At 42.9% G+C, this 22913-nt stretch overlaps 1 protein-coding gene across 1 annotated transcript; it reads right to left on the reverse strand.

The window, feature by feature from the left end:
* Positions 1 to 33: 33 nt before the first annotated feature.
* On the reverse strand, positions 34 to 22067 carry LOC311144052 (electrogenic aspartate/glutamate antiporter SLC25A12, mitochondrial-like). Its single transcript, XM_084179988.1, has 17 exons — positions 22018 to 22067; positions 19709 to 19851; positions 19115 to 19230; positions 17557 to 17696; positions 14519 to 14665; positions 14292 to 14430; positions 13779 to 13872; positions 13153 to 13237; positions 11826 to 11910; positions 10702 to 10860; positions 9781 to 9833; positions 9504 to 9584; positions 6336 to 6476; positions 5101 to 5239; positions 4659 to 4817; positions 4421 to 4511; positions 34 to 779 (listed from the first exon to the last, which is right to left on the reverse strand). The coding sequence occupies exons 2-17, from the start codon at positions 19816 to 19818 to the stop codon at positions 566 to 568; spliced, it is 1953 nt and encodes a 650-aa protein (XP_084036114.1). The 5' UTR covers positions 19819 to 19851; positions 22018 to 22067; the 3' UTR covers positions 34 to 565.
* Positions 22068 to 22913: the final 846 nt, after the last annotated feature.

Consider the following 22913-nt stretch of genomic DNA (forward strand, 5'->3'; position numbering starts at 1 on the left):
GACCCTGGTCATGATTTCAAAATAAATACTTTAGAAAACATCTGTACATCCTTTCAAGTCTCTGAAATGTGATTGACGAGATGACATCCTCCTCACCAGTCTCGTTTTGAGAAATGCAGTAGTTACACCCCTCCTTTTCAATGAAAAATGCCTCTCAGAGAAATACAATATGTACAGTAACATTGTGCAAGCTATAGGCGGGTAGTTTAATGGTTAAGAGCGTTGTGCCAGTAACCGAAAGGTCGCTGGTTCTAATCCCCCAGCCGACTAAGTGAAAAATCTGTCGATGTGCCCTTGAGCAAGGCACTTAACCCTAATTGCTCCTGTAAGTCGCTCTGGATAAGAGCGACTGCTAAATGACGTAAATGTAATACAAAGACTAACCAAGGAAGCACTATTCATGCAGCATTCAAAGTAAGTATTTCAAATGCTTATGAATGAAGGAGCTGATTTTTTTTTTACCAAACCATTTCAGAGGGATGAAGGGACGGAGATATTGTAGGACACCCGACTCAAGGAGCATGCAGCCATTTAGCAGTTAAGTGATGAGGGGAAGACAGACAGCCTACGAGGCCGTAGGCTCCTCTTTGGGCGGGGCAGGGGCTTGGCTAACAGACCCTGCTCCAGAAGACTTGAACTTGGGCAGGTGTAGACCAAACTTGTTCTCCACGCCAGCGAACGTGGCAGCAGCCAGACGGTAGCCTCCTAAGTGGTCGGCACTTACAGGGGGAAGGTCGGAGATCCTCGACTTAGGAGTTGGCTCAGAGCCAGTGGGGCGACTGGGGACAAAAGATTTGGGAAGGATAATTAACATACAGACAAAATACTTTAGTTCACTAAAGGTGAACCCAGTGGCAACACTTCATTCAGGGCAGGGCATGATTTGCATGTTATTTTGGCATTAATACCCGTCACATATCAGTTTGCAAACAATGTAAAAAAAAAAAAAATGTATTGAGTCAATAAAGCTGCAATAAAAACATGGTCTCTTTTTTGCTTTGTTGAGTAAGGCAGCTCCAAAATGCAGGTGTTTCAGCCTAGCTCAGTGCTTTCTGTGGTGGCGGGGCAGCCAGCGGAAAATACAGAGCATAGGGGTTGGTAATGTTCTCTAGTTTCGATGTGATTGGCTAAGTGTTCTGTCACTCATGGGGACACTACGTCACTGCAGAATCTACAGGGAGAGCTAGAAAGTTCAAGGCCCCTTGGGTGCTGCCATAGATTTACATTAGAAGTGCCCATCCAAGAAGGCTCAAGGTCATTGGCCACAGACAAAGGATGTCAAATCACGTTATATCTACTGTAGCTTTGATTGGACTGATCATGTCAACATCATACTTTCAAAATCTTAGCTAGCAAGCTAGACAAGCAGTCATCATCAGGTCGAAAATCTACTGGAAAATCCTGTTCAATCCTTGTCATATGAAGAGAAATTATAGATAAAACGTATCAGTGCTCATCGGCCATTGGACATAAACATAACACAACATGTTGGAAATCGCAAATTCAACAATGAGTGGTTCGGAAGGAATCAGTGGTTAACTGCAAGCATTGCAGAGCAATCACTATTTTGCTTCCCCTGCTATTTGGTGGATAGGGTGTGTTGTCCAAGTCTGGGTTTAAGGGTCTCTTTTCGAAGCTTAAAAGGATAAACATTCACACGCAACACCATGGGCCAGAAAAGGTTGAATACATTGGCCATGCTGTCAATGCAGCATGACTTCTGCCGCGTTCAAAACAACTGGAAACTCGGGACTGGGAAATCTCAGACTTCAGTGAGTTCAAGACAACTGGGAACTAGGAAAAACGCTCAGACTAGGAAAATAAGTTTTGAACGGTCATCCAACTCGGAATTCCCAGTCGGGAACTCTGGCCTCTTTCTAGAGCTCTGACCTGAAGATCACTGACGTCATGATTCAACCTTGTTTTTTTCAGAGTTCCCAGTTGTCTTGAAAGCACCATAAATCCAGAGAATGCCAGACTTTGATGACAAAGTCTCACAACAAAATTTGCCCACAAGAAGGTCCGCCACGCCACCTTCCTGTTCAAGTGAGCACAGCACAATGGTGAGTCCAAAAATGTATTGTATGCTACTGCATAAATGATGTAATATGCCAGGGAGATACAGTGGGGAAAAAAGTATTTAGTCAGCCACCAATTGTGCAAGTTCTCCCACTTAAAAAGATGAGAGAGGCCTGTAATTTTCATCATAGGTACACGTCAACTATGACAGACAAATTGAAAAAAAAAATCTCCAGAAAATCACATTGTAGGATTTTTAATGAATTTATTTGCAAATTATGGTGGAAAATAAGTATTTGGTCACCTACAAACAAGCAAGATTTCTGGTTCTCACAGACCTGTAACTTCTTCTTTAAGAGGTTCCTCTGTCCTCCACTCGTTACCTGTATTAATGGCACCTGTTTGAACTTGTTATCAGTATAAAGGACACCTGTCCACAACCTCAAACAGTCACACTCCAAACTCCACTATGGCCAAGACCAAAGAGCTGTCAAAGGACACCAGAAACAAAATTGTAGACCTGCACCAGGCTGGGAAGACTGAATCTGCAATAGGTAAGCAGCTTGGTTTGAAGAAATCAACTGTGGGAGCAATTATTAGGAAATGGAAGACATACAAGACTACTGATAATCTCCCTCGATCTGGGGCTCCACTTAAGATCTCACCCCGTGGGGTCAAAATGATCACAAGAACGGTGAGCAAAAATCCCAGAACCACACGGAGGGACCTAGTGAATGACCTGCAGAGAGCTGGGACCAAAGTAACAAAGCCTACCATCAGTAACACACTACGCCGCCAGGGACTCAAATCCTGCAGTGCCAGACGTGTCCCCCTGCTTAAGCCAGTACATGTCCAGGCCCGTCTGAAGTTTGCTAGAGTGCATTTGGATGATCCAGAAGAGGATTGGGAGAATGTCATATGGTCAGATGAAACCAAAATATAACTTTTTGGTAAAAACTCAACTCGTCGTGTTTGGAGGACAAAGAATGCTGAGTTGCATCCAAAGAACACCATACCTACTGTGAAGCATGGGGGTGGAAACATCATGCTTTGGGGCTGTTTTTCTGCAAAGGGACCAGGACGACTGATCCGTGTAAAGGAAAGAATGAATGGGGCCATGTATCGTGAGATTTTGAGCATTGAAGATGAAACGTGGCTGGGTCTTTCAGCATGACAATGATCCCAAACACACTGCCCGGGCAACGAAGGAGTGGCTTCGTAAGAAACATTTCAAGGTCCTGGAGTGGCCTAGCCAGTCTCCAGATCTCAACCCCATAGAAAATATTTGGAGGGAGTTGAAAGTCCGTGTTGCCCAGCGACAGCCCCAAAACATCACTGCTCTAGAGGAGATCTGCATGGAGGAATGGGCCAAAATACCAGCAACAGTGTGTGAAAACCTTGTGAAGACTTACAGAAAACGTTTGACCTGTGTCATTGCCAACAAAGGGTATATAACAAAGTATTGAGAAACTTTTGTTATTGACCAAATACTTATTTTCAACCATAATTTGCAAATAAATTCATTAAAAATCCTACAATGTGATTTTCTGGATTTTATTTTCTCATTTTGTCTGTCATAGTTGACGTGTACCTATGATGAAAATTACAGGCCTCTCTCATCTTTTTAAGTGGGAGAACTTGCACAATTGGTGGCTGACTAAATACTTTTTTCCCCCACTGTATGTTTACTGTAGCTAAGAAAGTAATAATAAGTGTATGTTGTGTAGTAAGCTGTTAGTAGCCCATATGCCTCACCCTAATAATTTGGTCCCTTTCCCCCTCATAACGTAGCCTACTGTTCTGACTTGGTGGTGCACATGTAGCCTATAACCTGTTTTAGAGAAATGTCATGATCAAATATTGCTTATATGCCCCCTTTATTTATCCTACGGTTCTGACTTGGTGTACAGGGAGAATAATGTAAGAATGGCCCATGTTCTGAATTCTGTCACTGTACATTTCAAAAGTGCTGATCAAATAGTTATATTGACTACATCCGTCTTAGCTTGCTCATTAATGTCTTAATCTAAACTACGTATTGCCCCTCATCAGCTCATCGTTCCCTTATGCCATAGTTTGTACATCTCAATTGTCAGTAGAAACCACATTTATTTAAGCAATTCAGCCATATCAGCTATATATTTTTTAAAGGCAATAAATTAGGCTGAATGAACTGTTTCGCTGCCAGACAAGGCTCCGCTGATAGCCAGGTGTAGCGGTGGTAAGGATTCACTCCATGGTGCTGAAAAGAAAGCTCTGCTGTTGGGACAGCTTTATAACAGTTTGTGGGCACCGTTTGTCACCGTTATAGTGGCATGCATCCCCCATTGTTTTGTTTTTTTGCCCCACCATGATTTACATGCTAACATCGCCACTGGGTGAACCAGACAGAAATACTCACTGTCCTCCAAAGTCAACGTAGAACCATCTCTGCAAGAGTTCATAAGTCACCAAGGTTACACCAAACTGTGGCGAGGACCTGCAGACACGGGCTGGTGGGAGAGACGTTGAAATTACAATGTGGGATTTCACATTTTCTCTGATGTCTTCAAGAGAGCAATTATGGGAGCCAAGGAGTGCCTCATTTCCCAGTCATGAAACTGCTCATTTGTGGAGCGCATGCATGTGTGCGTGCTTACCTCCTGCTCCCTTCCACAGGGCCCTGAAGCCCTCCTCAGCAATGATCTTCCTGAAGCAGTCTATGACTCCGTTGTATGTGGTCTGGCCTGCGCGGGCCGCCACCTGGAGCCTGGTCTTGATGACATCAGCAGGGGTCACCAGGGAGGCAGCAGGTATACCTTAGGAGGTGTTGCACAACCCACATAATGAGGCACTCTCACTATGCAGGAATAGTATCACCACTGATGACAAGCAATGCAGTACAATGCCAGGTTTAAAATAGAAAAGGAACAGAATGTACAGTCATTTACTGTACATGTTATAGAAAGTATTACCATTATATAGAATATATATGATAAAATATTCAATTGATTGAAGCATTTATTCAGGTCTCTAGTGTTGATGCTATGTCTATAAGTTGAGATGGTGAGGTTTGCAGCTGTGGTTGATAGCGCTAGCTACCTGCTATGGCACCAGCAGTGAGCAGCTGCAGAGGTCCAATTCTGCCCTGTTCGTCTGCAAACTCAGCCTTGGTGTGGGCGTACACAGGGAAGTAGATGGCAGAGAACGGGATGTCACGCAGAAAGCAGGCTTTCGCTCCCTAGGACACACAAACACAAAATGATTTATTTTATGTAATAACTACACCCGCAAGAATATCGCATTTTCACGGTACATGAAATGTAAAATGCATTTAGACCTGCCTGAATTTCTGTAAAATATTTTCTCAGGATGATGCTTAGAGTGCTTTTAGAAAAAAAAATTATATACTAGAAATACAGTATAGAATATTGCACAGGTTTATTTGGAATCATCAATAACAAATTAGTTAAGTAGTGTAGACATCTGGTCTCTTTAGTCCAGATTTGGACTACTGTACTGAATATTCTTCTGTGCTGAATATTCTAATGCACTGAATATTTTCCAATATGATTGACCCTGATGGTGGAGAGGGTAAGGCAGTGGTTGAGGCGGCCGCTGTGGCTTTGGGATCATCTGGCCTGGGAGCTCCAGTGGATTATTGTTGGCAGGCTGTGAGCCTCAGCCAACCCACAGAGGAACCTGGCGGTGCGGTCGGTCACAGCAGGAGCCAGAAGGCCCTCAGGCAGTGCTGCTCCCCCCATGGTTCCCCCGGGGCCCCCAGAGAGCTCTCCCTCCCAGCACAGCACACAGTTTCTCAGACACACACAGAGACGGCATTAACATGGACCCATGGTCTACTGGGCCCATCCGCAGGGAGGAAGTCAGTCTCTTTTAACAAGCTCCGCATTGTCTGCTACTCATTAAAATATGAACCATGAACACATTACTCGAGATGTAAGTAAACCGACAAGAACTTGGAAAGGAGCAGTAGCTAAGCATAATTTACTGTTGGTTGTTGGCAGCCGTGGTCTCTCTGCATGTTAAACACTGTTTTGGAAAGAAATAATATGATTATAACAGTCAGTAGGGATTCTAGCTAGTCGTCCTACCACAGACTGTGCCTGCCCATCAGAACTCTCATATTGCAAAAGTGTCTTATGTAATATCAGCATTGTTACACAGTCATACAGTATTTATTGTTCGACATCACAGCAACATAAGCTACGCTTGGGGGTGACATCATGCACAGGTTATTAAGTTAGGCCATAACATAGGTTTTAAGAGGTGATGTGTGATGTGTTAGTGAAGCTGATGATGTAGAGGGGTTTACCCACCTTGTAGAGTCCAAAGAGGCCCAGGTCCCTGACCACGGTCAGGGCACCGACCCTGCGGGCCGTGGTGATCTCTCCAGCCACCTGGAGACGGATCTTGACTATCTCCAGAGGGTTTGTGAAGATCACCTGGGATCCTCCAGCCTGCAGAACACAACCCAGGTTAAGGGTAAGAAGAAACAAATGGTACATGTCACAGCGCACCAGTCACAGCAGTGTAGGTCTCAATCTGCCAAAACAATTTTATGCACTATTTTTGTCTTGCTCTCTTTCTGCCGTACGTTGTCTCACAAAAAATATATACACTACCGTTCAAAAGTTTGGGGTCACTTAGAAATGTCCTTGTTTTCGAAAGAAAAGCAATTTTTTTGTCCATTAAAATAATATCAAATTGATCAGAAATACAGTGCAGACATTGTTAATGTTGTAAATGGCTATTGTGGCTGGAAACGGCTGATTTTTAATGGAATATCTACATAGGCGTACAGATGCCCATTATCAGCAACCATCAGTTCTGTGTTATAATGAAAAACTGAAATGGTCAAATGAAAGTTATCACTTACAGTAAGTAAATCAAGACAATCGTACATTTTTGCTTTTTACTTGTGTCCTATGATTAAGTGGGGTTAATAGGTTTTACAACATCTCAGTGGTCAGCCTGTGGTGAGGATGATAATGACTTATGGCGTCTAAGCATTTCACCCCAATAAGCATTTTCAAATTAGCTTGGTAAACTCAAACACAAAAGACACTCTTTTCAAGTGCTGATGTCAAGCTGTCAGAAAGTGGCCTTGATGGGAGTAGGAGAAACAAGCAGGCATTGAGGGAGGAAACAGTGGGGTCAGGGAGGAACAGGCGTGGTGTGAGGAGAAGCCTTGCTTATGGCTAGAAGGCCCTGACCCCAGCACCAGCCCTCTGCCCCTTCCCTCTCCCCCAGGCACCTCCTGTGGAGGGGTGAGTGGCCCAGCCCAACCTCGCCCCGCACACTTCCCCAATTCACCCCACTCCCAGGGGAGTGCATTGAATCACCCTGCTCTGCTCAGGACCCTGGCAGGGACGCCCCAGGGTGCAGCCTCTCTGACTCAGGCACATTTATCACCCTCCCCAAATTGAATCAGGCCTCTGGATGCCTGCTGGTGACACAGAGGGCAGGGGTCCTATCTGTAAACATCCGAGCGCTGTCCTAAAAAAAGCTCAGGCACGTTTAGTCATTTTCAAAGTGGAAGGGGAATATCCGCTACTCTGAAGACGTATGCATTCATCCCATCTATCTTCTTTATCTTTTCCACTTATTCACTCAGTCAGGAGGGATAACCTTACAGTCCACCTCCACAAACTAGCAAAACATTTGCCTTCTACAATGTGAAACCACTTTACATGAAGACCATGTTCATCTGATGTGCAAGAAATTAATACTATGGGAAGAATCTAGCATAAATAAATATACGTAGTATATTAGATAAGATTAATAATATTGCTGGGTGGAGTCCTTCACCAGAACTAGAAGGTTACCATAATTGAAAGTTCTAGGGGGCATGCTATACTCCCGAGTCGATATTAACGGAATAATAAGGAATTTCCCTCGACAACACCCACACATTGGGGAAAACAAACATTATTTCCCATTCACCCCCATCGTAAAAGTGCCAACTTCGTTGTAGATTTTTACTTGTACAGAAAAAGCTAAACATGCCGAAAAGCTGCTGTGTTGTTCAATGTACATGTAACCAGGTCAAACATCCCGACCTACGGATCGCAATGCTCCCACGTAGGGAAATAGAGCCTGCGAGAAGAGCCCTGTGGCTTCAGGCTATTCAGCATGGGAGAGTGGGAAATGTGGGGACCTGGTGTCCAAGTAGGCTACACGTAGCTACAGTATGTGTGTGGGAAACATTTAATCACAGGTAAGACATTTAACTTGTTTAGTATAGTCCATTTGTTTCTCTACTCACTACTTGTAGCTGTATAGTCCATTTGTTTGTGTTGTTGGTCTTGGCTAGCTTCATGTTCCGGTCGGTAGCTAGCTAGCACTCAGTCACTCATGTGGATGCTAGCACCGTCATGAAAAGGAGCATGAGGGAATCCCTACAATATAACGTTTTTCTAAGTAGTGAGAATCCTCTGGAGCAGGCAATGTTGTACTTTTCTTAAATGTAGTTTTGTAATTGACTAAAACAAGCAGACAACAAGAAAATTGCATTTGAAAAGGGTCAGCTTTTTGCTGTGAGCCAATGGGGTAACCTAAAACAGGTTGTTTTCCCTACAGGTGGGCATTCTATCTAATACTGACTGGGACTATGCTTGTTGTTGTACTTGTATGGTGTATGGAACTGTGGTGCCCATGGCAGATCAGGCCTCAGGTATGTGCAGTCCTGTCAAACTCAATCACAGTGAGGTAAAGCCAGCTCCATCCAGGGCCCTCCAGGCCTTCTTCCTCCAATTACAGGCTGACAGGGGTCACAACCCTGCAGACCCTGCCCTCCGTAGGCAACCTGCAGGCTCTCTTCCCCGCCCTGTCTGTTTCGTTTCACTTAGACTAATTTAGCAGAGAGGTAGGGTGATGGAATTACACGCTTTAATCCACCAATGCACTCACCAAACGTTACAGGGTGCCAAATTACCACACTGAGGTAAAAGATATTCCATTCACAGACATAATTTCTCAAATTGTGCCCAATTAGAGGGTTCAGAGACCAAAGAGCACCTTTCTATCCAGCCCGCCACTTATTTAGGATGTCAATACACTGGCGGAAAACTTGAATTAGAGCTTAAATTCATATACAATAATTCAATGTCCGTAATTCAAATTGAAAATGAAAAGTTTATAATTGTGGTTCCAGATCAGTCAGAAATAATTAAGCTAAACCTTAAAGTTGAAAGAGTTGGAAAACCACAAAAATGGCCCCCTTTAGCTCAATATCTGGAATTCACAATTTACACCCATGAGATGCAAATGTTCACAAACTGAAAGAGAAAATCTTAAATAATGTTTTAGTTTCAACAAAAATCTTGTTTCAGTTCCCCCACATCAAGATCAATTAGATTTAAGCGAGTCAATGTAGCAGCTGCCAACGCTTTCCCTTTGCTTTGCATGAAGCACACAAGTCTTTTCAGCCCTCACTCTGAATAGACAGACTGTCTATACGAAGACATCCTCACACCAATACTTACAGTTGCCCCAGCCAGGACTTCTGCAAACAGGGGAATTGTGTTATCCTCTGTGGTGAATTTGTCTCTTACAAAGTCATTCATCTGTAAGAAAAGAGAATCAGGCAACCACAACGTACATCTTTAAAAAAAGAAATGCTCAAAGAGAATGACAATGAGTGCATCTAGTCACATATTGTATTTTCTGTGAGACAGTATTCATATTTAACATACAAATAGTACAACTTTTCCTTCTTGTGCAATGAAAGTGAAGGCACTCTAAGGGTTTGTAATGACTTGCCGTCAGTTTGATAGCTTTCTCTGGGGCAACACCGATAAGCTGTGGTACGAGACCTGAAAAACAGTATTCATGGAGACCATTTAGATTACCTGACAGAGGAAGACACTCCGACTGGAAATGAATATATCCATTGACAGTTACCACAATGAAATCTGCATGATTCTTGTCTGGGTAAAATAAACCCATAAATATTGACAGATACGGCTGCTACATCTGATGAACCAAACGACAATGGCTCCCATTGAAATGGACAAAAAGCTCAAATATGACACTGGCAGTTGTATGGGCTCAGTATTGTTGTGGACTGATCCCTGTGTGGTGTAGAACAGAGAGAGCTGTGTGGCCCTGGTGAGAGAGGGGGCAGTGCTATAGCGCTGATAACCACCGTACTATTTCACCGTCCGTCCTTCAGCAAGCCAGATAAACTTCTGAAGGAGCTGCTGAGTGACTGCTTGTGGTATGCAGCCAGAAAACAGCCAAGCGTGTCTGTCTCTCAGTCAATCACCCCTCTGATCAGTGTGGAAAGATAAAGAGGGAGGGGGAAAGCCAAGCAGAGAGGATAAACAAAGAGCTGCAGTGGCAGAGGCAGCAGTAGATGGCAGTCTTGACTTCCTTCATCTGAGAGCCCTCACTGTGGGAGTGTTATACATCACAAGCCGTCAGCACCGTTATCACTACACTGGAAAACATGGATCTGACAGTACTACATGAGTTCTTTTACCTCTGGGACTTTTTCAGCTAGCTAGGTAATGACAATGTGACCTTCCATAGACTTGGTAAATGTTTCTGTTATTATGCAAAACATGCTGATGATGATACTGTCACAACAACGTAACTTGTTTTGCCACCATTTGTGCCAGACCAGATGACCGTATCTAGCATTACATAATAGAAACCCATTCACCAGGCTTTAGTTTATACCTCTATAGAATCCAAAGAATCCCTCGTATCGGAGCACTTTCTTGGCACAGTCAAAGCTATTCTTGTACATTAGTTCTCCTACGAAGGAGCTGGTGGAGCGCTGGTTCTGCATACGGGTCTTCACCAGGTCAATGGGGTACACAGCCGTCGCACCGGTGGCTGCAAATCACAAATGTCAATCAACACACCATCAACAAACTGTATTCACACCATCAACATACTGCATTAACACCATCAACAAACTGTATTCACACCGTCAACATACTCTTCTTGGTGATAATATCCTATGATCTTCATATATTCAGACACAGCAAATATCTTTATCATTATTTTAACTATTTAGCAGACAGTTTTTAGGTGGGGTATATCTAAAGATTGGTGTTTTAGTGTTTTGCTTCAGTGATAAATAGAGAGATGTGGGCATATAAAGGAGGTAAAAACAGTCATTAGGCCCAGACAGAGTAGTGACTATTTAGGAGTCTGTAGGAGAGCCATAGTGTAGAGGGTGTCTACTGTCTGAGGATGCAGCCATGCAGCAGGTTGCCCTAAATGCAGCTCTTAGCCACAGCGGCTTGTCATGTCTTGTCTCTGACATCAAAGGCCCTGTAATGACTCGGGCTCTCAAGCATGCAGAGAGCTCTCTCACCCTTCGTCAGCAAGAGAGGGTGGGAAAGGTCTCATTATCGCCATGGAGAGGCACCGTCTTCACAATGCTTCACAAGACTTCTGACCCTCAACTGTCCATTGATCATTCAGAACTGATCACCCTCCTGAGCTTCTAGATCAAAGACCCACTGAGACAGTAGGCTCTTAGAATGTTGCATGTTGGTTGCACGCACGCACAAACACACACATCTCAATGGCTGTTATATTAGTTCCTCCCAGTGTAATTAGACAGAGATTCCAGTGCAGTTCCGGAAGATTTGTGTCATTCCAAAGCTCCGGCTCCAAAGACAGCCTGGAGCCACCAGTGGCACAGCAGCACAATGCGGGAGCCTCAGATCAGAGCACGTCTCCCTGCAGCACAATGGGCAGCCCTGGCCCCAGGGCCTCAGTGCGCCAGTCTGACCGGCTTGGGTTACCCCTCAGTGGGCCCGGGGCTCTGCCACAGACATGTCACTCACCTCCAGCGAGTGCGCCCAGACCAAACCTGTAAGCAGACTCTGCAGCCTGGAGCAAGACGGACCGATGTGGATCCCCATGAGTTTGCTGTGGAGGGAGAAAATAAACTGATGTGGAGAAAGACGGGGGATCAGAACACCAGGAAATAATCAACTTCTATTAAACTGTAGTGAACCAGATACATTGTGGAAAGAAAGACGTTATGGACCACTCAACAGAGGAGGATAGCTATGGAATGTAGACATCTCGTCGTGGTAAAAGTCTTATTCATAAGCCAGTATTGTATGTCACCGACATAGACACTCTGGCTACGGATACAGTAAATGACTGTGTAGGAGAACTCTCCAGGGCTATCCATTGATTACGATGGAGCTAGGTAGAGGCTGGAAGCTAAGGGTTTTCCTATTTTTTTTAATAACTAGGATTTTGCATTATCTGTTTCATCTCTGCTTTTGTTCTTGATCTTGAAAGTGGAGCCCCTTTGTTTTCTCTGTGGTGCCGTGTAACAGATTAGTCCCACAAGCCTTTCCCATGTAGAGATAAGCATCCACATGAATGATTACACTGGCTGAGTAACAGTTGGAGTGTGTCTGCCCTCCTTGGGGCAGTGAGCAACATCTCCCAGACCAGGCCCTTCATCCTACCCAGCTGCTTTCACTGAAGGCAGCATGCTAATGAGATCGAGGCCTTGATCAAAGAGTTTAAGCAATTACCTTACTTCCACAAAGGGCGGACCTGAGAACGCACAACATGTTCGCGTCTTTCCCTTTTCCCAAATTCACATTCCAGACCTCAGAGCAGAAGTCCCGGACCATGAGTGGACCAAGGCCTGACAACAGTCTGATTTCCAGAGCTGTGTCATCTGGAAAGATAGGAACTATTTCCTCCTCCTCCCTCCCAGAGCCACCTCTCTCCAGCACACTCATCATCCTCCTAGCCTCCTACTCTAAACAGACTCAGCCAGAGGCTTCACACACTAGCAGACTCCTGAAAAGCCAACCTGATAAAAGCATCCTATTAGATTCTCAGATGTATGATTGCGTCTGATGTATATGTCTACACTGAATAAAATGGGACAGGCTTTTAGAAAAAGGGAACATTGCAACAATCCATTCCTCTTTTGTACCTATAATTGGGGGGGGACTTTTATCCTAGGTGGTGTAATGCACATTCACAAAGAAAGAGAAAACATTGGCACTCTGCTAATTCCATCATTAAACACTCCCTTTCGGTGGTCTCTAATGAGAAAGCATAGTGGGGGAAACAAGGGATGCAGCAGATAACAGGCAGCAGGTAAGCTCCATGTGGACAGTCATTCAGGCAAGGTACCTGTCTTTGGATCTCAGCCAGGTGATATGGGAGTGCGCCTTCCTCCAACGGTGCTATCCTCTCAATGTCTGCCAAGTTGAGCTTTCTTCAGAACAGCAGGGGAGAATCACAATGTTACGCCAGGAAAACCAAACACAGCATCCCTCACACGGAGTTGATGCATGATTTTCCACAGACATTTTATGGCCATATAACTTGAGGTTATTGCTGCTTTAATATGAGTTTGTATACACAACAGACAAACAAAGCTGGATATATGCCCAAAACTCAAGCAGTAAATGAAGCTCTCTTAATGCCAGTGAGACACATATATTCCCCACTGGCATCATAAAGTCTGTATCCATGCTTAGATTTATTTCGTACATCAACCAGTAGAGCCACTACTGCTAAACTGAATGGGCAATAACTTAGAATTTACATCCAATAAATATAGCTGTAACTTTTTTATTCCATTCACAGATTAATCAGAAAAAGCTATTTTCAATAAATGTGTTAGATATATTGAATTAATGGGGAGGACAGTAATTCAATATTTGGCAGTGCAAATACCATGTTGTATGCGTGTGAGTAAAAAGCACAAAGCAGCGGTGATGTGTCACTGAGACTGGAGAGAGTTTGAACCTTACCCAGAATGAGCGTAAAGGCCAGAGAGCTGGTACAGGATGTCAATTTCCATTGGATTGATCTGACCAAACTTGTTGGCAGCACTAACAAACTCCTCTGTGGTAGAATACGGAGCAGAGGAAGGCATGTTATGTAAGAAAACCAGGCAGGGGGTCACTTATTAAGACTAGGGATTTAGAGATACAGTGGGTGGGTAGACCTGCTGCAAGGATAACCAACCACATCAGCTGTACAGTCTAAAGGTGAAAGGGTAAAGGGTAAATTCCTATAACACAGGTAACTATCACCATCAGAACAGGTCAACTATTAATTCCACAGATCTAAGGGAACAGACTAAACTAATAAAACAGAATATTACAGTGTACATTTACCTTATTTACTTAGAGCTAGGGTAAAATGTTCTTGTGTTTCCTGACACCATTCTGTCAAGAGAGGTGAAACTCCCATGATGGTACTGAACAGCCTCAGTTCATGTATGAAATCATAATCCCTCACTTTCAGCAGGACTAGGCTACCTTTGGTGACGAGGGTATCCTTGTATGTGCCAGCTAGTGTGCTGTAGATCTTGCGGATCAGCTCCATGTTGTTAAGGAGGGCGTTGAAGGCATTGAAGTAGGAGAAGCTCACCATGTGGGAGGTGCTGCCTCCAGCGACCTAGAGGAGAGAGGAACAGACACTGTGAGGTCTCCTCATACAATAATCTTATGTTGAAATTGGGAGACCATAGCTGTCTCTAACTCACTGAGACCAGGTTCTCCTCCACAAAGGGGGTGAGCATGTGGTGGCGGATGGTGGCCATGATGTCGCTGAAGTCCATGGCAGAGATGGTACCACTCTTATTCTTATCCTTCTGGGCAAAGGCCTGGCGGGCATGCTCCAACTGCAGCTCCTACAATGAAAGGAAAGGGTCAAAGTTTTAACAAAAGATCGAAAGAGCAGGCTCCTGTGACATAGACGCGTCAAATTACCTGGGATGAAATGGAACATTGGGGAAGAAAACATGATGTTGGATGATGTCGGACGCTGCTTGCCACATGTGGAAGCATCAGATGAGACAGTGTTAGACCCTGGCTCTTGTAATCACAGCTGTCTTTCAGGAGTCTGATGAAAACCATGTCCCTCTGAAGTCTGATCGCAGATCTGTGCAGGAGAGCAGGCAGGTGTGTCCGGAGGAGCACGGGGATGATTCAATAGGACAGCCATGCAATCAGAGGGGAATCAGGGGGGCCACTGACCCAGGGTCAGCACTGATGTCAAAGCTGATCACATACAACCAGCGGATCGCTCTCATCTACATAACTCATCGGGCCATAGCAGAGGACAGTCCATCATGACAATGGTAACATTTTATACTGTATACTTTTATTCCACATCTTGTAAGAGTTGGGGAATACTTTGATACCCAAATCCAGGTAATGTACTAGGCTGCTGCACTATTGATGGCTATTGCAGCACATGAGACGTACGCTACAAATAGTGATGTTTTTTTATTCCGGTTAGACAATTCTGAGAATAATATAACCTCCACAAGGTGGCAGGACATATTCTGCACACAAAAAAATCACTAAACTTTCAGCAGTTTTGTTTATGACTGTTAGATTTAGCTGAATCACATTCAAGAATCTATTAGCTGGAAACAATGTTGCAAAACATCAGCAGCGAAATAACAGCTAAAGCAAATGTTGGTTTGAATGAAAAGGGTCACACACAAGAATTCTTGACAGGCTGGTGGGAACCCTTAGTCAACCATGATCCACCGCAAACTGCTATGAGGGTTTACACACAGTAGAGTAGCGGAACCCCAGCCAAGTCCCAGACCACCCAGCTGCATATGAACCCACAAACCCCATCATTCCAAACAAGCTACGTCCACAGCCATACTAATGGTTTATGGCTCATATAAAATTCATACATACATGGCCCTCCCTGTTTCGGTGATTACATATATGTGTTACAGCTTTAATACATTATATAATTGTGTATTTGTTATGCTATTAAAATCTGCCCTTGTCTATCTAAACCAGAGATGTTCAATTCCAGTCCTGGAGGGCTCGAAACATTTCTGTTTTTTGTTTCTACCAGGTAGTTAATTGCACTCACCTAGTGTCCCAGGTCTGAATTAGTCCCTTATTAGAAGGAGAGGATTAAAACCAGAAGTGTTTCGGCCCTCCAGGACCGACATTGAACAGCCCTGATCTAAACCATGATAGAAAAATAACTTCCTGCATGAAAGTTATTTAAAAAACATGTACAGTGCATTTGGAAAGTATTCAGACCCTTTGACTGTTTCCACATTTTGTTACATTACAGTCTTATTCTAAAATGGATTAAATCGTTTTTTCCCCTCATCAATCTACACACAATACCCATAACGTCAAAGAAAAAACACGTTTTTAGAAATTTTAGCAAATGTATTACAAAACAACCCCGGACATATCACATTTACATAAGTATTCAGACCCTTTACTCAGTACTTTGTTGAAGCACCTTTGGCAGCGATTACAGCCTTGAGTCTTTTTGGGTATGATGCTACAAGCTTGGCACACATGTAATTGGGGAGTTTCTCAAGGACATTCAGAGACTTGTCCCGAAGCCACTCCTGCATTGTCTTGGCTGTGTGCTTAGGGTCGTTGTCCTGTTGGAAGGTGAACCTTCGCCCCAGTCTGAGGTCCTGAGCGCTCTGGAGCAGGTTTTCATCAAGGATCTCTCTGTACTTTGCTCCGTTCTTCCTTCCCTCGATCCTGACTAGTCTCCCAGTCCCTGCCACTGAAAAACATCCCCACAGCATGATGCTGCCACCACCATGCTTCACCGTAGGGATGGTGCCAGGTTTCCTCCAGACGTGACACTTGGCATTCAGGCCAAAGAGTTCAATCTTTGTTTCATCAGACCAGAGAATCTTGTTTCTCATGGTCTGACAGTTCTTTTGTTGCCTTATGGCAAACTCCAAGCGGGCTGTCATGTGTCTTTTACTGAGGAGTGGCTTCCGAATGGCCAATCTACCATAAAGGCCTGATTGGTGGAGTGCTGCAGCGATGGTTGTCCTTCTGGAAGGTTCTCCCATCTCCACAGAGGAACTCTGGAGCTCTGTCAGAGTGACCAATGGGTTCTTGGTCACCTCCCTGACCAAGGCCCTTCTCCCCCAATTGCTCAGTTTGGCCGGGCGGCCAGCTCTAGGAAGAGTCTTGGTGGTTCCAAACTTCTTCCATTTAAGAATGATGGAGGACACTGTGTTCTTGGGGACCTTCAATGCTGCAGAAATGTTTTGGTACCCTTCCCCAGATCTGTGCCTCGACACAATCTTGTCTCGGAGCTCTACGGACAATTCCTTCGACCTCATGGCTTGGTTTTTGCTCTGACATGCACTGTCAACTGTGGGACCTTATCCAGACAGGTGTGTGCCTTTCCAAATCATGTCCAATCAATTGAATTTACCACAGGTGGACTCCAATCAGGTTGTAGAAACATCTCAAGGATGATCAATGGAACCAGGATGCACCTGAGCTCAATTTCGAGTCTCATAGCAAATACTTACGTAAATAAGGTATTTCTGTTTTTAATTTTAAATACATGTGCAAAGATTTCTAAAAACCTGTTTTCACTTTGTCATTATGGGGTATTGTGTGTAGATTGATGAGGGGAAAAAATAATTTGATCCATTTTTAAATAAGGCTGTAACATAACAAAATGTGGAAAAAGGGAAGGGGTCTGAATACTTTCCAAATGCACTGTATTTGTATGGTTCATAAGGTGTCTAGTAATGTCTACTGTATACTGTACCTGCAGAAACTGGGTGAACTCCAGGTAGCTGAGGTTCTTCTTTCTGTCATTGCCAAAGTGTAGCCTGATGAACTCGCAGTACCAGTTAAAAGGGATGTGGTGGTGCACTGTGGTCTGGCTGAAGATGTCCTGCACATTAGCTGCCAAATGAGAGATTGATGAGTAACATCAAGAGATAGAAAAAACTAAACAACCATACAATATACAGTGGGGTTTGAAATTATTGACACCCTTGATAAAGATATGCAAAAATGACTGTATCATATAAATTAAAAGTGAGATACAGTTTATAGTATGGCAACAAAAAATTTGAAATTATATAATTTTATACTAATACAATTGTTCAGAGAAATAGATTTTGTTTAACAAGTAATCTTTTTTTTCTCAAAAAGGTATGGGTCAAAAGTATTGACACCCCTGTTTTCAATAACTTTCAATACCTTTTCTAAAATATTTTATGAGTTGGAGAACACATTGGGAGGGATCGATTCCTCCATACAGAATCCTTCCAGATCATTGATATCCTTCGTCTGCACTTATGGACTGCCCTCTTTAATTCCAACCACAGATTTTCAATGGGGTTCAAGTCCGGAGACTGAGATGGCCATTGCAAAATGTTGATTTTGTGGTCAATTAACCATTTCTTTGTGGATTTTGATGTGTGCTTGGGGTTATTGCCTTGCTGGAAGATCCACTTGCGGCAAAAACATTTTTTTATTTCTCTGAGCAATTGTATTAGTATAAAATAATGTAATTTCCCAATTTTCTTGAGCATACAATAAATCTCAGTATTTGAATTATTTATTTTATGCAATAATTTTTGCTTATCTTTATTAAGGGTGCCAATAATTTCGGACCCCACTGTATGTCCTTATCTCATTTCTGGGAACCTGATATGCACAGAAAAGAAATATGGCCTTGCTGACAATCCCAGTGCTTTCATATTGTGTGAGTTCTAAGCAGATCTAGGTCACTCTGTGTCTGAGCACTGCTTTCATGGGGGCCATGCTGCACAAAGAGCATTGCAACAACTCTTTTGTCCCTGTTTTTGTGTCACGCTGGATTCATCTCTCCCCGTCACATGGGACTTGTTATGATGTGGTATTACCCACAGCTCGCACAGAGCTGAGACAATTCTTCTCTTAGAAGAGACCTCTAGAATAGAAGCAGCTGACTGACAGACGCTATACTACTCTGCAGTCTCCAGAAGCCCAGTATAGAGAAACACACTAGTGGACAAACTGAACACACATTGAGCACTGGGAGTAAAATGAGAGACCTACATTCATTTTCTACACTGAAAACAGCTATAGAGAACCAATTTTTCCACAAGGTACTTAGTTATAAATAAGATATAGTTATCTTATGATATCCACTTCTTGCATAGAAATGGATCTTGCACAATGGGAAAGTGTCTGGTCATTGCCCCTAGGTAAAAGCTCTACTGATGCTGTGCCCATTAGCTATGATATGATTATGATATGAAACAGACAGGACTGGGATCCAAAAGGACGAACATCCCCACACACCAGGTCACTGGGCATCTCCATGTACATACCAAATGAGATGTCCCCTGTGCCAGTCTTGTCAAACAACTGAAAGGCAACTATGAAAAGGGCATCCGGAACACACAGAATCGCTTCAAAGGCCAGAAACTCCTGGAAAGAGATCAGTCTGTTTGGACAAGAAAGAAAGAGTACTATCTGAAAAAAGGACATATCCCTACAAAGCCCAAATAATATTATGGAAATAATATGGCCGCTTATCTTATCAGGTGGATATTCAATCAAACAAGCATGGGTGTTAAACAACTGATAAAGATGGCTATTCAGGCAATGTGAACAACCTTGTGATCAATCATTAACCTAACTTCTTCTTGCTACGGATTTCTCTTTACTACTCCTTATCTACGCCAATACATGTAACATTTTGAACCACATTGTGTGTATCAACATGGGTTACATTGGAATTGTGTAGATAGTGGAACTGTCATCAAAACGTGTTAGTGTGTTATGATCCTTTTTTTCTTACAAAAATCTAAATTCCATTTTCGCTGTATGATGTCTTGAAGGACCTCTTGTTTAACTCCTTCTATAGCAAGGTTACTATAAGCAAAGATCATCCACCTCACCTGTAGTGGGAGCAGACTTACCCATCCTTGCTGGTGTCGGCTACTCCAGCGATCAGCTGCACAGTCTTACGGTTGTGGTCGGGCTGGTTGTGCAGACCCAGGAAGTTCTGCACAAAGTCCCTGGGGGACATGTAACGATCCCCATCCTCAACCACACTGGCATGCTGAAGGGGAGACAAAAGACCCAGGTTAGTGTTAAATATAAATGCTCAGAAACTCAATATAGAAACATACTCATGCAAAACTCTTTGGGGAGTCCCTTTCCCAAAACAGCCTGTCTTTGTATTGAATCACTGTTCCCCCAACAGCTATCTGACAACACTTGTTTTTTTAACTTATGAAAATAAATGATTTGTTCAGACAACCTGATGCAGTGTCTGTCAACGCAATTGATTTTGTCTCCGTGTGATTTATATTAATCCCATCATGTGCTTTTCAGACATAGTTCAAAACCATCTCGTTTTTGCAATTCATCGTATTCTAGTAATTTATTTCAGTTGTTGCAGTGACTAAACAGATAGAGAACTTCAGAGACTTGCTTTCAAAACAATTCAATACACTTTCAAGCTTTATAATACCTTCTACAGAAAAATCTGGGAGTTTTGTGGTTTAACCCACAATAACCCAGCACAAGCTGTAGTGTAGTGTAGGAAGCCATCAAGGCAACAAAGCTTCACAAACCACTATCATGTTAATTGTCAAAATCATGTATGCAGATAAGTGCAGTGCAGTATACTATATTTAATATACAATATGGGATGTTTAAGTACAATGTAATAGATAAGTACTAGAGCAGTGTATAATGATATGTGACATTAGGGCTTTAGCTGTGGCAATGCAAGGGACTGCCACACATTTCTAAATGAATCCATGTGCACTGCTTAGAAAGAAAAATGGAACAGCATTGTTTTTTCTGCTATGCTGCAAAACGTGCAACCCATGCCCTTGTGTTGCTAAAACTGACCTCTCATCTAGGCTTAAAAAACAAAAGGTCAGTTTCAGAGTCAGGGTTGGGTTACAAGCTGGATCACTGCATGAACTAGGAGCATAAAGGCCAGGCTCTGGGTGTACAGCCAAGGAGAGAGTGAGAGATAGACCGAGAGAGAGACCTTCACAAAGAATGCATTTCAGACCACATCTCACTGCACACTCTTTAGTTAATATTTTAAGTGAACGTATTAATTCCAACCAATTTATTAACCCATTTCTTCACTACATATATTGGCATCAACTCAACTTCACAGTAAGCCTCAAGTGCTTCTTGATAAGATCAGGCAATTTGGACAAAATGGCCCTTTCATCCATTAATTAACTATCTATTTCACAGTGATATGTTTATGACTAATTATTGCACGTGTGTATTAGAACAGCTATGCCTAATATAAATTGGTATGCTTTCAAGATCAATCAGTGCAGTGTTGTATGAAGAAAGAAGAAGATCCTAAAATAGTACTAGGTCAAATAATAAGTCCCTCCCTAACGCTGTCTGTTGCTGGAGGCATATTTTCCTCCAATCAATGGCCTTACACCCTTCTTCTTGGTACTATGTGGGACTTTGTAAAGCACAAGAATGCATAGTCCAAATTATTAGCAAAAACATCTGAATCTTCCAGACATCTGAAAATCCAAGCAAATGTCACAGCCTAAAAGAAGTCAGGGAAGGAGAAATTCCTCAGTGAACGGGAGCCAGAATTAGTCCAAGCATTGTGTGACCTTTCCTTGTAGTATTGGACAGTAGACGCAGCACGCTCAGTCTCTCTCTCTCTCTCTGTGTGACTGTGTGTGTGTGTGTGTGTGTGTGTGTGAGAGAGAGACTTAAATTATGGTCTCATAGTAGGCCTGCTGCCAATAATATCATATTTAACTTTGTTTAACTGTAGCTTTGCCATACAATCAAGGTTATAACCTTATATCATTGAAGACAACCAATGTAAAGTTACATGCTCTTTTCAAATTAAAATTAAATCAACTTTTACATGCGCCGAATACAACTGGTGTAGACTTTACCGTGAAATGCTTGCTTCCCAAAGATGCAGAGTTTAAAAAATATGTATATAATAATTCAAATAAAAAAGGTAACAAAAGAGGAATAAAATCAAATACACAAGAATGGAACTATATACAGGGAGTACCAGTACCAGATCAATGTGCAGAGGTACGAGGTATTTGAGGTAGATATGTACATGAAGTCAGGGTAAAGTGACTAGGCAACAGGATAGATAATAATAAGAGTTGAACTGCTGCATTCAGACTCAAAGAATATAAAGAATGATGTTTTTAGTGCCATAGCAATATTGGGTTAAAGATCCCCTTGTGACTGACAGTCTTACCTTCAGAAATATAGTCCTTAGTTCATTGGAATCGCCTCTTGCGGTTGTTTCTACCTAAAACATACAGTTGGAGTCATCAAAGCCAAACCCTGAGGAATCTGGTAATGCAATGAGAGTATGACAATGACATAGGACGCAACGACACCGCATTGTCTACAATATAATAAAATCATTACTGCATTGAATAATCGGTTGCTTGTCTCTGAAGTTTCGATGTTTGAAAAAGCAAAAACACAGGACTCGTAGTCTACAGTTGAATTTCAGCCCTGCCAGCAGCAACAGTCGCCTTTGCCATGATCATTATTGAACCGTCTCCTCGACCTTCACAGCAATAAACTTGCTATACAATTAAAGTAGCGGAATAACTTCCATTAGATCAATAAACGACACACTGTAACAAGGTAAACATTACTAAATTCTCTCTCCAAGGCCGACGTGACCACGAAAAGATGCTGAAAGAGGACCATTCTGTTCGCTTAAAAAAAGTAAATAATATATGCTTCCGCATCAATACGCTTAAGTCCTTATCCAATAGAAATAAACAACTTAAATACAGGTAATATCAATTTCTGATAAGAAATATTGACAGTCACCTTGACCGCCATGCTGGGTGTGACGTCACGTTGACTAGCAGCGCAGGCGCTTGGCTACTGGAGGCTTTGATTCGGAGATAACAGCATGACAATATTGAAGAAGACCTAAATAACAATGTATTTTAGGCAACTGTATCCCGGTGTGTCCCCTGTTGACGAGATACTGTGCAATGGGAGTATGCCAGCTGTCAGCAGAGTCTGGCATGATTCCTGCGGTCATATAAGGACATGATGCACTACTGTGTGGGCTATCTGAACCTGCAGATACAGTATTTTATAGCATGCATGCTCAACTTAAACAAA

This window comes from Coregonus lavaretus, assembly GCF_964263955.1.
Source record: "Coregonus lavaretus genome assembly, chromosome: 16".
NCBI lineage: Eukaryota > Metazoa > Chordata > Actinopteri > Salmoniformes > Salmonidae > Coregonus > Coregonus lavaretus.

Coding starts and splice junctions, on each gene's coding strand:
- LOC311144052 (XM_084179988.1), bottom strand. CDS start 19,818: ATGTCCCCCAGGGACTTTGTGCAGAACTTCCTGGGTCTGCACAACCAG. Junction 13,238..13,778: donor GGCCTTTACGCTCATTCTGG/GTAAGGTTCAAA, acceptor GCTGTTCTGAAG/AAAGCTCAACTTGGCAGACA. Junction 5,240..6,335: donor GCCTCTTTGGACTCTACAAG/GTGGGTAAACCC, acceptor TGTGTGTCCTAG/GGAGCGAAAGCCTGCTTTCT.